Source organism: Ctenopharyngodon idella, chromosome 9, assembly GCF_019924925.1.
Source record: "Ctenopharyngodon idella isolate HZGC_01 chromosome 9, HZGC01, whole genome shotgun sequence".
Classification (NCBI taxonomy): domain Eukaryota; kingdom Metazoa; phylum Chordata; class Actinopteri; order Cypriniformes; family Xenocyprididae; genus Ctenopharyngodon; species Ctenopharyngodon idella.
Window position 1 is genome coordinate 30597390 of NC_067228.1, and position 15066 is coordinate 30612455.

Here is a 15066-nt window from a genome sequence, read left to right on the forward strand (position 1 = left end):
GAGAACACCCATAAACTGAAGCGCTTTGCTAGAAGGTTAATTAACGCAACAGAACACATTCTATATAGGATAATTCAGATATATTTATACAAGATAAACTTAATATTACAACTTAAATTTGCACAAAATCATGCACGCATGAACTTGAACTAAGAAACATGAATGTAGTTCCTGTTGTGGACGCGTTCTTCCTGTAACAACACGCCGAAACACAGCAACTAAGACCAAATAATTCACAACATTTTTTTACAAGTGTATACAATTATAATGTTATTAATATGACAGCCACAATCATAGTTATTAATGTTTTGTGTTGCTGTTTGAGTGCTCGCTAGAAGCTAAAGATGATCATCAGTACAATGAAGTGCTGCTGTGTTAGTTGCCGTGTCGGACACAAAAATGGCAGCGGGCATAGCCGAAGTGACATCTTTGAAACTCATGGATAAAGGGTATGCGCATGACGTCACAGTAGGTGGGAGTCACTGCGGTTACACCCATTGAGTGGCAAAAAGACTGAGTGGCAGCGTTGGTGTTCAGCTTGGATGCCACGAAAAACATAAAACACATCTAAAAGAGTTTCGCAACTGACTATACATAGAGATTTGGAATCCAGCAGTGAAACGTGGATTTGGACCGTTTTGTGTCAGATATGTTGGATTTTGGGGTAAAATTAACATCAATTAAATATTTACCATCTTATAACTGTAAAGTTTTTTTTTGTTTTTTTTTACCATTTATTAAAAAAATATCCATATGATGATCCTTGTGTTCTACAAAGAGGGATGTTTGGATAATGTTAGACAAAAACTTTCCTCAAATGAAATGAGTTACCCTAACTCGTTGGGTTTTACAGTTTATGCAGTCAAGGGCCACTAGCTCATCTCAGCATATCTATAATTCAAGCTATGGTTTTGCCAGCAAGATGTGCTATATTCCATTGGTTTCATCATTTATGAAACTTCTTATCACTGGTTGCAGAACAGCTGAGGAAAGCTCAGAGCTCATTCTGTATATACGAGGGCCTTTATCAGGCTGATCCTAGTGCAGGGCTAAATTTACACTTTGCATTTAGGAGGGTTTTGATTATTCTTTGTGAAAGGATTTTGTTGCGGGCTGCATCCCTCCAGAAAAGCATCAAAAGCCTTCACAGAGAAAATAAGCGGGAAATCCTCCTCATGAATGAAATGATAATGTGGACAGGGACACAAAATGCTGGGATATTTTAAATGGAAAATACAAACAAACAGCATGGATGCAAACACACTGATGCATGATTGTACTAAGAAGGACACAATATTATAATCCAAGAGAAGACAAGATTGAATAAAAAAGATGCCTGTTTTCAACAGAATGCAGAGTCCATCACAGAGCCCCTGAGTTTAAAAACCTCTGAATTTTTTTCACTGTATATACAACTCTCTTACCAGATTACCATCGTTCTCAATCTTCTCCAAACAAAGGTCAGTGCTCTCAAAACAATTAAGACAGCCATCTGAACTGACTCTTAAGCATCACTATTGAGACGCTAAAGTTATCAGACATATGGAGTCAAATTCATGCCACATACATTTGGAAAATGAATATTGCAAAAGAAAATAAAGTTTTGCAAAAGAAAATAAAGAGTTGCAAAAGATGAATAATGAATCGCGAAAAAAATTTTGCAAAAAAAAAAAAATTGCAAAATATAAATAAAATAGAGTAAAAATAAAGAAATAATAGCAAAATCAGTGACTGCTCTAAAAGATGCTTAAGAACTTTGATCCTTTATCACTGTAAAAGATTTTTAACAGCAATGATTTTGCAACACATTTTCCTTGATGATACAATTTTCATTTGCAAAGCTACTTTTATTGGTGATACTAAATCGTTTGCAAAGCTCCTTTTCATCTGCATTTCAGTCAAGTGAGTGCTCTTGGTATTGTTTTTCCGTCACTTTTCTGTGCGTTTCACTTTGTAGTATTGTTTTGACATGGGGGAGGAGTCATGGGACTTGGGCGTGTACAACGGGACTGGGCATGCCTCCCTCAAAGCTACAACATCAGCTTGAGACACAAATCACAGTCATCATGGTGGAGCAGAGGCATGAGGGTGGATTTCAGGCAGCTATACAAAGTTGATTATTTTCTTTTAGTTCACTAGCATAGCACTAGCAAAATGTGTGTTGTTTCATTTTAATTGAATGTGTATGAACAGTGTTTGCTTAAGTTAATGAAGTTAGTTTAGTTAAAGCAGTATTTTTATTTGCCATACTCATGCATACTACATACGCAGATAAAATCATGACCTGTCCTTCTTTCGAGAATCATTGATTGGATATATTAACGTATTACTAGGGTAGCTGGACATCCTGGTGTTCCGACAGTTTTCTAAACAATGCAATTATGTCTCGGTTTCAGCTATTTTTGTTAAAATGTGTAGCTGATGAGAAATTTCAAGCACTGACAAGTCATCATTACACAATCATTATTACACATGCATTATTACAACATTTTAAACAATTAAGCTACATGGAGTTTGTAGATTTAAAAAAAAAAAAAAAAAACATACTAAATTTATTTTTCCTCAATACTTTTTCTTTTGCAATACTTTTCTGTTTTGCAAATATATGTGGCATGGATTTGACTCCATACTAGATGTCACTATATTGACGAACTCCATTGCTGTCAGTGAGAAACCACTGTCATCATTAGGGCATGGTTATGCGAAGAGAAATTTTATTATCATGAAATTATATACTGGTGTATAATTTTGCCATTATGACATATATGTTGGGGTATGATTTAAACAGCCACAATACTTTTTTTTTTTTTTTTTTACTCTATTTAGATATTTTTGAGCACCTAACCCGACCCATACCCCTAAACCTAACCATTAGTGAATATCAAACAATAGAAAACACAGATCCAAAAAGACAGATACAACTTCAGTCACAATTTAATAAAAAAAAAAAAAATATATATATATATATATATATATATATATATATATATATACATATATATTTTCCAATATATATATATTTTCCAAGTCTCCAAGAGACCAAACATTTGCTTTGCTTGAGGAACAGACCCAAAAGCGAACACTGCCTCCATATGCCATAATACTCAAATTACAAACACACAATAAAAAATTGCCACCTGCAGAATTATTATGTCAGCTTTGATTGGCTCTCGTGTGTCTTGTGACCGAATGCTTCATGCAAGACATATTTCAGTGTGTCTTTGTATTAAAGCTCTTATTGAAGGATGAGTAATTAAGAAGAATACTGAATACTGGACCTGACAACAAAGCTGCTGCCTTGAGTTAACTGCTGTTACTCATTTCACATGCAAAAGGTTAGCATTTTCTTAAAGACTCTTAAAGACACAGCAGCAAAAACAAAACAAACAAACAAACAAAAAAGCTAAACTCTAAATTGTGACAAACCTTGACTAACTTTATAAGTGGACCTCAGGGACAAAAAAATATAATGATGAAAAACAGTAAAGATATAAAATTTTTAAAAACATATTTTAACTAAGACTTAAATATTGACCAATAGTGACAATTTAGCTAGGTATATATATATATATATATATATACACATATAAAACCGTAGACAGCTCAACCTCTGCTAAAAAATGACAGAGTATAAAGAAAGGTGTTCCTCTAAATTCCCTGAACTAGAGCACAATTCACTAAAATATATCTTTAGAATAGACTTTATCAGTGACAGCCTTCACAGTCTGGGGAGATTATTTTTCATGACATTTCAAAGAGTTTGTGTATTTTTATTTTAAAGAGCTCCTGCATTCACTGACAAAATTTCTCAAATCAGCATGACGGGCACAAAAAATCTACCTCCAAAGCTTTTGTTGTTGTGTCAGAACTATTCGGGAATATTTGCTGAGTGAACTGAGAGCTCTCAAAATCATCTCATTGAAAAAAAAAGTGTTCTGTAAGTGTTAAAATTCTTAAGGGGTCTGATGCTGATGAATGTTCCCTCATCTGGCTGTTTCACATACACACACATAGATCACACCAATATTAATAGTGGCTGACTAAAATGTATTTTTCAACATCCAATGCTAATACTTAGAGAGCAGACGATATTGATGATAATGAGCGCAGAAGTGATTATTTTATTGCACAATATGTTACAGAAAATATTTGAAAACTTTTGATAAATTTTGGAACTGAAACAAGGAGGAACTAGCGCATCTGTTAACACACGCAAAATGGGCATGATTATTTATATCAGATATTTGTACGTTTTGAGATCACCTACTCCTGTTTGAGTTGAGGTTATTTTTTCTACAAACTGTAGAAACTGCCAATATGAAATAAACTATCAATACTTGAACATAAACGTGCCTCTTTTCTGTATCTCTGAACTGTTTAACAGGGACCCATGTCAAGGCACTTTTGCCCTCTCTGTACCTCTGCCTCTTTCTTTGTTCTGTCTGATGCACATTCCTCCTCGGTTGTCTAAAAAAAGTGCTTTGCACACACTGTTCAGGGCTTCATAATAAGCATATGTTCAAAGGCTACATAGAAACAGGCGGGGTGGGGGGGGGGGGGGGGGGGGGGGGTGTTCAAAATGGGTTGCCATAGAAACAGTGTTACAGCCACCAGAAAACTGGAGAGTCTTGGGATTCTGTACTTTCACTGTTCATCAGTTATTAACGTTGTCTTGTGCTCATGCCACATGAGTCCCCTACAGCAGAAATGCTTGTCAAGTGATGTCTGAGATGTTGGGGATTGGACTCGATGACTTCTGCAGTGATTGAATCGATGTCAAAGATATGTGAAAGAAATGCACTGCATGGTTATTTTACAATCATTCTTAAGGACCAGTATATTAAAATATCTCACATTTATGTTGAATCAAATTAGTATCTTAGTATATTAGTAATCACTAGTAGCTCTTGAAGATTGACTTTTTTTTTTACTCTGAACATGTCAAGTCACCTTGTCAAGTCACTGTAGCGCTTTTTACAATGCAGATTGTGCCAAAGCAGCTTTACAGTGAAAGAGGGAACATAATTCAGCTTCTAGAAGAAAATGGTGTTATTCTCCAGCTTAAGAAAGTTCAGTATTGATTCATTCTGTTGTAAAAATCATTAGTTATTAAATTAGTTCATTTATCTATACAGCAGCTCTGGAGAAAACAGTAATGTCATTGTCCAGCCCAGTTCAGTTTGCATACAACGGTGTCAATGGTGTAATATTGTTGAATATCAAGTGTCCCCATGTTCATAAAACATGGACATAAAATGCATCATATTTACTCAAGTGTTATAGTCACTCTGCAGGAACTACTAGTGATCTGGACCATTATTTAAAAGTGAAACATGCACACACACAAACACACACACACATACTTTACACACACACATACACATTGCGATCTCAATTCATGATCTCATTCCTAATTGAGAACATTTTGCCTGTGTCTATTAACCCTTTGACAAAATCGTACCCGAACATTCAAATCTGTGTTCACGCTGCCACTGAGCCAAAGATTGCAGTTGTCATTTACAGCCTAGGTATGAAACATCTTCACAAACAGTACTTTCAACCACACAGTTTTATTATTTCTGTGTTATAAATATTCATATTATTACAGAAGAACTGGAACATTGATGTCTACGGAAGCTATCAAAATAGAATAAATCACCTATGGAAAGTAACATGGTGCTTCAAATAACGTTTTTATCGATTACATCGTTATGCCACCAGGTGGCGACAAGTGACTATTAGAAAAATATTTGTCATTGAATCATTCAATTCAAGAGATTTGTTCAAAAAAACGCTGATTCATTTTTTTCTTCCACTTTAAAATTCTTGTTGGCAAAGGCTATTTACATTAACTCCACCCACTAATGTCTGGTTGGGCCACACAAGAAAGACATGTGCCACTCAATGTCTGCAGTGGCGTAGGCAGTAGAGATTATGGTGCATAACGCGTTCGACCTGAGTTCAAATCCGTGTTTTGCCGAAATCGCTCTTCTCCCTTTTCCCATCACGTCAGATCGGAAAGGCATTTATTTTCAATAAAAATGAAGAAAATATTTGAAAAGTGGAAATAAAGTGCTTAACAAGTAAGTAGGCCTATTTATCAGGTAGGGTTAGGGATAGGTATAGGGCGGGCTTTATTGTCCCAATAAGGCAGCATCCATTTAATAATTTTAATAAATATAGTCATATACACTCTGTTATTATTGCATTCCGTTAATGTACAACAATGCTTAGATTTTCCACTATTTATAATAGTATTCCACTATATATAATATTTATATATAGCCTAATAGCATCTAACAACTATTTGCACTTATTGCAAGGAACTGCTACTTTTATATAGTGTAAATACATCGCTATTTTCACTTAGTGTAAATAGCATGGTAACACTTCATTTTACAGTGCCGTAGTTACACGTTACTTCATGTACTTACTATAGTAATAACACTAAATTATGCATAATTACAAGTAACTAACCCTAAACCAAACCCTAACCTAACTGTAACTCTATAGTAAGTACATGTAGTTAATTAATATTACTCGGTACTTATTTGAGTAATTACAATGTAACTACGGCACTGTAAAATAAAGTGCTACCAAATAGCAACTATAGCTATTTGCACTTAGTGAAAATAGCTGCTGCCAATAAATAATGGTCCAGATAACTAGTTCTTGAAGAGTGACTAGGTAACAGCTGAGTAATTAGTGATGAGTTTTATGACAATGTTCAGAGTAAAAAAGGCCATTTATTATGTCTCCGACACACTTTAATGTGATTAATAATTAATTTATAACACTTTATAATTTGTCATGGTTAGTTAATAGTTCTTAATTAGGCTAATAACGTTCTGTAATTATTGATTACCTAATAAGGAACTATCTCAGTCCTAAATTTACTATTTACTGATTAGTTAATCTTGTTTATATATTAGTTAATAGTAGTAGCTGAAGTGTTAATGTTGTACTACTCATTTGTCCTGCATTACTTCCTACAGAGCTACTTATTAAAGGGGTCATGACATGGGAAATCAAATTTTCCTTGATCTTTTGGCATATAAGAGGTCTTTGTATCATTAATACACCCTGCAAGTTCCATAACTTAAAACGCCCTCGTCATCAATAAAAAAGCATTTATATAATCAAGCTGTAAAAAATACTTCATTTGAATCCGAGGTGGCATGTGACGTCACAGGGGCACAATCATTTGCATACGATTACCTCTGGAGTAAGACAACAACACCTACTTTTACACTGTTGCATCGTTGGCCCCGCCAACTGGTGTTCAGTTGATGAGCAGCAAGTGGATCTAAAGTAGGCCTAGTTGTTTACAATAAGATTGTATAATAACAAGATTGCGATGCCGCGCAGACGTTGTGCTGTTCCTTGCTGTGGAAAAACATTATCTTTGCATAATCTGCTGATCAGATCCCAATGTCATAGAAAAATGGATATCAATTATTTTTACATATCACTGTGGACTATTTGGTAATTCAGTCGCAATATAGATGCAGGCTTTGCAGTGTTCATTCTTATGCTTGATCTGTGATCAGTGATGTCTGATGTGTAATTATTCAAGTTCAGGCAGATTTTCTTTGTCCCAAAATCATTTAATACTGATTTTGCATCAGTAAATCAATCCAGTGACTAAACGATCAACTGCACATTGTTTCTTTTAGTAGCATTAAAATAACAAGATTTTTAAATTGTGATTAAATTACATACAGAATGCGATCAAAGTTTATCTGGACACTTGCCAAAACTGCCGTTATAATGAATGATGCTGTTACACTGTTACTGTTACTGTTTGCTGTTAGTTGTGGTGAAAGCATTTCGTGAGAGTGCAGGAACCAAGTTACAGATGAGATCACTGCATACACGCGATCAACAGACTGACCTGTCTGTCATCTGCTCAATGCTCATCACTGCAACATTTCATGTGATGGGAAAAGATCTAAATATAAGGCTATAATGAACACTTTTCAGGATTTGTTAATCTAACGAATTCGTTAATTCGTTAATAGTAAAAGTATCCAAGAGGATTCCACATGTAATATGTATTTCAAATGCAAAGATGTCAGCCAATCACAGCAGTGGCCATTTACATTGAAGTCTCACAGCAGACACGCCCCTTCAAACTGAGCATTCAAGCCAGAGGGATAAAATCAGGATAGAAAAATGCCTTTTATTTCAAAATTATGGCAATTTTTGATGTAAAAATCATACTAACATTATAAGTGTACCTCAGGAAACATTATAAAATAATTTAAAAAATCCACTTTATGTCCCATTTAATGATGGTCCATTATTCTAAAGTGTTACCCAAACTACTACTTCTTTTACTATTGTTTCTATTCTTTTTTTAGTATGTATCTATGTGTACTGTATATGTGTACCAGAAACTATGCTTCTAACCACAGATAGAGAGAGATGAACTGAGTTAGTGTTCAGTGAGACGTAAATTTTGGCTCCGTGTTTATGCCCACTGTTTAATATAAGCCAAATTACCAATAAGTCTTCCAGTCCTGAAGGAATATACTGAGATATTGGAAAAGAGTACTGTATTTGAGACTTCCTTTGGGTTGTTGACAAAATGGCAATGAAGAGCACTAATATGATTTGTAGGCAGTATCATTAATCTGGCATGTTATTAGTCACCAGTTTTTTAAATGATTTTTTATTTTTATTTTTAAAATGATCTAACGCTGTTAGATCAAAAACTCATAGTGCTGGCCAACCTCTGATATGTCCACCTCCAAACATCTACCAGGACTATTTTATGTTTGATTATATCCCAACATAAAAGTTAACCTAAGTAAATAGAATATAATTATGAAAACTGACAACCACCTGTTAAAATGAGCTTTATATATAGGATTTTCAAAAGCTAAGGCAAATACAGTGTGTTCCAGAAAGCATATGATTTATTTTCTTTTTTCTTTCTTTCTTCCCCAAGAATATTTTCTGGTAAGCTCTGAAATTGTTCATTATCTTAAAAAAAAAAAAAAAAAAAGGTAAAATTGTAGCACACTGAGAGCTAAATGGACATAATAAACATCAATCAAATAAATAAATAAATAAGAAAATCAGATATACTGTAGGACATACTGTAACTTTGATTTCAAGATATGTGCGTTAACTACTGAGCCCTGTTAAATGTTATTGTGCTTTTCATCCTAATGGATACACACTGACACTAGACTGGTTTTACCAACTTCCCCAAACAGCATGTCTACAATTACACTTCATTGCTGATCAATAGAACACAATCAATCAAGTGCACTTCAAGGCCAGTGAGACCCAATGCCTCCTATTTTAGCTTTAACAGGATGTGGTAGTCTTTCTAAACGAATAAATAGTACAATGTCCCTTGTTCTAGTGGAATACACTAGATGACTTTTAAAATCAGAACAGATTATAAAACAATAAGCTATGATCATACACTTGCCGACTTTGTAAATAGTACACTAAACGACTGAGGATCACACACTACCATACATTCAAGTCGTTTCGAAAACAACAAACTCTCATTTCTAGGAGATGCATTTAAAATGAAAACAACGTGCTCTAAAATCAGCTCTAAATATCAAATATGTCATATATCCTCTGATGGATGGAATGAAAATCTGAAGCTAAAAAAGTCTGTGCCCATCATAAACTACCAACTTTGGCTGCCCAAAATCTGCAGACAGGCTCTGAATTTCAGCAACTAGCGTTGACTCATCCAGAATGTAAATCAAAAACCAGGACAAAAGTTGTGTAGTGTATTCTAGCCTTTAACTTTCAGAGGCCTTTTAAATTTAAAATCAAAAGGCGAAACCAATGCATGATTAAAAGAGCAGAAAAGATAACTTACCAGTCGTTTCAACAATACCCTCCAAAATCACAACTATTTCAAACTGTTCCGTCTGCATGGATCGCTGCGAGAGCTCATAGAAGGGGCTTTTGGTGTCGATCACATGACAGATTGTGAGTGGTGACACGAGAAAGAGTTGGTCCGCTCCAGTGCTAAAGCCCACATCCAGCTCCAGCTGATCCAAAGGGAGGAACTCACCCTCAGGTGTCTGTCGGGACTGCGGAAGCGAGAAGAGGGGAGATGGGGCGTAAACATTGCTTTACAAACTGTACGGTGAAGTGAGCTGTGAGGGTAGACAGTCAGTCATCAAAGGAGAGAGAGGTATTAAATCAAATTAAAGCTCAAAGTTTACAATTAAGGAACAATTTTACAATTGTGTTATACCAATCACTAGATTTAGGTTAATTTTTACTTTTTGAATACAACAAAGATGTCAGGGAGACACTGTGTAGCATGTCTTCTTTTTATTGTATGAGATTTTGGCCAGCATACTTAAATATAGGCCTGCATGCAATCAAGGCAGCCATCTAGGTCTAAGGGACTGAAAACATATTTTCTGATGACATCTTTAATATTTAAATGAAATAAAATCTCTCTCCTCTCTCTTTCTCTCTCTCTCTCTCCTCTCTCTCTCTCTCTCTCTCTCTCTATTTCTTTTTAATTAAATGAGAGGAGGTCAAGAATCACCTCCAAGCATCAGCTGAGTCTGTAGATGAACAACAGAGGGCAGAGTAACACTTTCCATTACAGTGCTCATATCACACGTTTCAGGTAAATATAGATACAGCAGTAATAATACTAATTAAGTGTAGCAGCTTCAGTATATTATAGCTTTATGCTCACCAAGGCATTGTTTGCAAGCAAATACGGTAAAACTAAAAGAAAACAGCAATATTGTAAAATATTATCACAATTATTACTTTTTTTTTTTTTTTTTTTTTCTATTTGAGTTTATTTTAAAATGGCATTTATTTCTGTGATGGCTAAGTTGAATTTTTAGCATAATTACTCCAGACTTCAGTGTCACATGATCCTTCAGAAATCATTCTAAAATGCTGATTTGGTGCACAAGACAGATTTCTGATTTTAATGAATATGAAGCTCAAAAGAACAGCATTTATTTGAAATAGAAATCTTTTGTGACATTATAAACGTCTTTACTGTCACTTTTGATCAATTTAATGTGTCCTTGTTGAATAAAAGTATTCATTTCTTTTTTCTTTTTCTTCTTCCCTTTTTAAAAAAAAAAAAAATCTTACTTACCCTAAACTTTTGAATGGTAGTGTATCACAGTTTCCACAAAAATAATAAGCAGCAAAAACTGTTTAAACATTGATGATAATATTTCTTGAGCACCAAATCAGCACATCAGAATGATTTCTGAAGGATCATGTGACACTGAAGACTGGAGTAATGATGCTGAAAATTCAGCTTTGATCACGGAAATAAATTACATTTTAAATATATATTAAGATAGAAAACAGTTATTTTAAATTGTTATAATATTTCACAATATTGCTGTTTTTTTTTTTTTTTTACTGTATTTTTGATCAAATAAATGCAGCCTTGGTGAGCATAAGAAACTTCTTTCCGAACATTACAAAATCATAATTATTTCAAACTTTTGACTGGTAGTGTACATGTTCTGAAATATATGCCTACACAAATGATTAATACATTTTAAGCATACTAATGTAAATAAGTATTGAATACAATAGTTTTGTTACAGTGTCCATGTTAGACCTATTAGACAATGATAGTTGCAAAATCACAAAAAAGTATTTTTAAAAGCAGCTTCACAACATTAGTAGGCAACAAATTGTGTGCATGCTGTTAAAGTATATTACTCAGTACATACATGTCTAATTACAAGTTAACAACCTCTAAAATGTGACAAAAGTCAGGCCCTTACCTTGAGTAATTTGCACCGGATCTGTGCTGAAACCATGTGACTGTTGCGCAGATTTCCCACCCTGAACATCAGCGTGAGTTTGCCGTCACGCATGGAGATGACTGCGTTTTCACTAAACATCAGAGTCTCTGCTCTCTTCTTGGGTTGAGACATCTTAATAAACATACAGCCTATTAAAAATGCATCCACTATGGAGCCCAGGATAGACTGAAATAAGAAGAGAATGATTCCTTCTGGACATTTATCTGTGATGTATCTGTGGCCATATCCTATAGTGGCCTCTGTCTCAATGAAGAAGAGGAAAGCAGAGGGAAAGTTATAGACGTTGGCCACGCATGGCGTGTACTTTTCATCGTGAGCTCGGTACAGGTCCCCTCTGATGTATGCAATGACCCACCACATTGAAGCCATGAATAACCAGGCCACTGTGTATGTGAGGATGAAGATGAAGAGGTTCCATCGCCATTTGAGGTCTACTAAAGTTGTGAATAGGTCTGAGAGATATCTGCTGGTCTCTCCACCCAGGTTTCCATGCTGGACGTTACATCGTCCATTCTTGTCCACGAATCGCTGCCGTTTCCTCTTCTTCTCCTTCTGATGGCTGGAGGATGTGGTGGTCACTACCTGATAGTCGCTTCCAAATTTCTTACGAAGTGCAGACATTTTATCCTGCAGAGACAGCAGTAATACTAACTTGACTGTCTGATATTTTAGCAGTGTATTAGACCTGTCATGACCTTTTCAGTGGATAAAGAGTATATAAGTAAAAACAAGACCACAGAAATAGAAGAGACCGAAGCTAGTTGTCACATGAAGAAGTTGTCACAAGGTCTTTATCTCTTACCGTACAAGCTTTTGAAAAGTCAAATAACAATAATAATAATAATAATAATAATAATAATAAACATATAGATTTTAAGTGAAAGGCTGATACTGTATGTCAGGTCAGGCAAGTTTTGTGTTTTATTTCTGTGTTTTATACCTACTAAATTTATTCAGTTGATTTATTAAAATTTCACCAACACAGTGGTTTTATAGGTTACAGTTTATTTTAAGATGTCCCTGTCACAGTGTAATTACATAAATATATACTAAGTAATATTAATTAACAATGTGTACTATAGGTTTTGGGGTTAGGGTTTGTTTAGGTTTACTTGCTTATAATTACGCATACTTTACTGTTATTATGAGAACCAATACATGTAACGTGTAACAAAGTCACCAAAATAAAATGTTACCATATTGTGTGTGTGTGTGTGTGTGTGTGTGTGTGTGTGTGTGTGTGTGTGTTTCCTCATTGGCTGTTTAATTAAGTGTCTTTGCTCCATAATTCTTTAATTGTTTACATTTTGCTGTAAAACCATTAAATAGCCTGTATAGTCATATTTTAGATAGGCTACATGTTGTGGAAGATAGCTTTTGTACTTTAGATAGAAGAAAGTTAAAGAATTTGCAGATTTCATGGTTATATCTATAATAATAAATTAACTATCTTTGCAGTGGGAATGTTCAATAGCTTTTTTGTAGTCATAAAACATAAACACTGACTTTCAAAACCTACCCTGAGAAACAGTCAGTGGAAATTATGACTATAGCCCCGGTCTAATAAAAATCTGAAGAATAAGAAGAGAAGACAATAGTCTTACCTATATTTCACCATACAGTGATTTCTCCTCTCTTCTCATTAGCTGCGTGTCATCTCAGACTATAAAGCGTGATTTAAAGGGAAGTAATCGTTTGTTTGTTTACGGAAAAGGTGTAAAGATACATGTTCCCTCGTCGGGGATGAAAGCAGGAAACTCTCCACAGGCGCTGTCCAGCGGCTCGGGTCCTGAAACACTCAGTCTGTCTTCACTCATCTGTTCATTTGAGTTTCACAAACCGAAGCTCAGAGTTGTGGATGATTTTCGTCAGTCTGAAATGAACAGTCCGATCACAGATTAGCGCATTCGTCTGTCCAGCGATTTGCGCAACAATTAATGGATACAAAAACTAGTCTAGATGCGTTTCAACATCTGGCTGAATATTCTCCACCTCTGTATGTTCACCAGTAGAACATATTCAACTTAATCAGATTATACTGCTCAGAGCCTGTGTGTGGTGAAACCAAACTGATGGTTATGAATTCATCCGGACGCGCCTCGGACAGAGAGATTTACACTATGTTTTGGTCGCAAACCAAAAGCTCTGTTGTTCCTGTGTTATCGAGCTCGTTGCAAGAGAATGAAATAAAATAGCCCAAATGGTTGCAGGGACGGCCAGGTCGTGTCCTTCAGACCCTCAGGGTGAGTGTGTGAGGCTGCTCTTTGTCTCTTCAGTTCTCCTGTGCACTGAGCGTTTCTCTCGCAGCCTCTGAAGCTCCTCGGGATACTGAGGTGTGTTATTCAGCAGGGGAGGGCGGAACTTCACAATCACAATTCGCGTTTATTGGCTAAGGAAGTTATACTTACAAGAAATTTGACTTTAGTTTTTCATTAGAGTGCAAACGATCAATATACATTACATACCAGTATTCAGTACATGCACAGAAAATACACTGCAATACACTATAATAGGCTAGAGCACACATAGGCTACGGGATGTGTAATGGTGTAAAGTCGCCAACCTTTTTTAAGGCCAAACTCCTTGACCTCAGGCTTGATGAAAGGCGAGATCTACCGATCGAAGAGTTGAGCGAAAAAGACAGCCCAGATTGTACTTCCAACTTGAGGCCTTTAAATTAGGCTAATTGTATTTGAATAACAGATATTTTTATTTATGTTTTTTGCCAACTTTCAAATTTATGCAACCAAGAAAACTACTTTAAATTGTGAAACTACCATAACTTAGAAAATTGAGCATTTAATTAAAAACATTCAAGCTTTTATTTTGCTGGAAAATAAATATAGGCCTATGCTGTGCAGTTTAAGAGTGAAGCGAAGAATTTACAAGTGTGCACCTCATGGTACGGTGTTTCAGCGTCTTAGAGAGGCTTGATGCACAGTAAATGAACCAAGCTGCTCTGAGACACTGAAACAAATACAGTCAAGCAGGGCTATTTGTGTATTTATTTTTCTATTATTTTCGGGAGCTACAGAGACAGTCGAATGATCACAATCGATGTGTTGGCAACCAGTGGTGTAAAGAATGCAAACAGTAGGCCTAATTACTTAGTTAACATTAATTCAAACTTTCAAAACCCTTTCTTAAAACACGTTCCTGATCTTAACTTTATGTATACACGAATAAAAATAAATGTTTTTTTGGTATCTATGGTTCCATCCTTTAACATCCATGGAACATTTTTATTGGACAAAAGATA

At 35.3% G+C, this 15066-nt stretch overlaps 1 protein-coding gene across 1 annotated transcript in view; it reads right to left on the bottom strand.

Moving 5' to 3' along the window:
- Positions 1 to 14139, bottom strand: part of kcnj3a (potassium inwardly rectifying channel subfamily J member 3a) — a 46723-nt gene extending 32584 nt beyond the window's left edge. Inside the window, exons 1-3 of the mRNA XM_051905975.1 lie at positions 13412 to 14139; positions 11766 to 12434; positions 9854 to 10070 (exon numbers count right to left, since the gene is read on the bottom strand). Coding sequence (XP_051761935.1) covers positions 9854 to 10070; positions 11766 to 12428 — 880 coding nt within the window. The 5' untranslated portion in view covers positions 12429 to 12434; positions 13412 to 14139. The remainder of the gene's footprint in view (positions 1 to 9853; positions 10071 to 11765; positions 12435 to 13411) is intronic.
- Between the last annotated feature and the right edge of the window lie 927 nt (positions 14140 to 15066).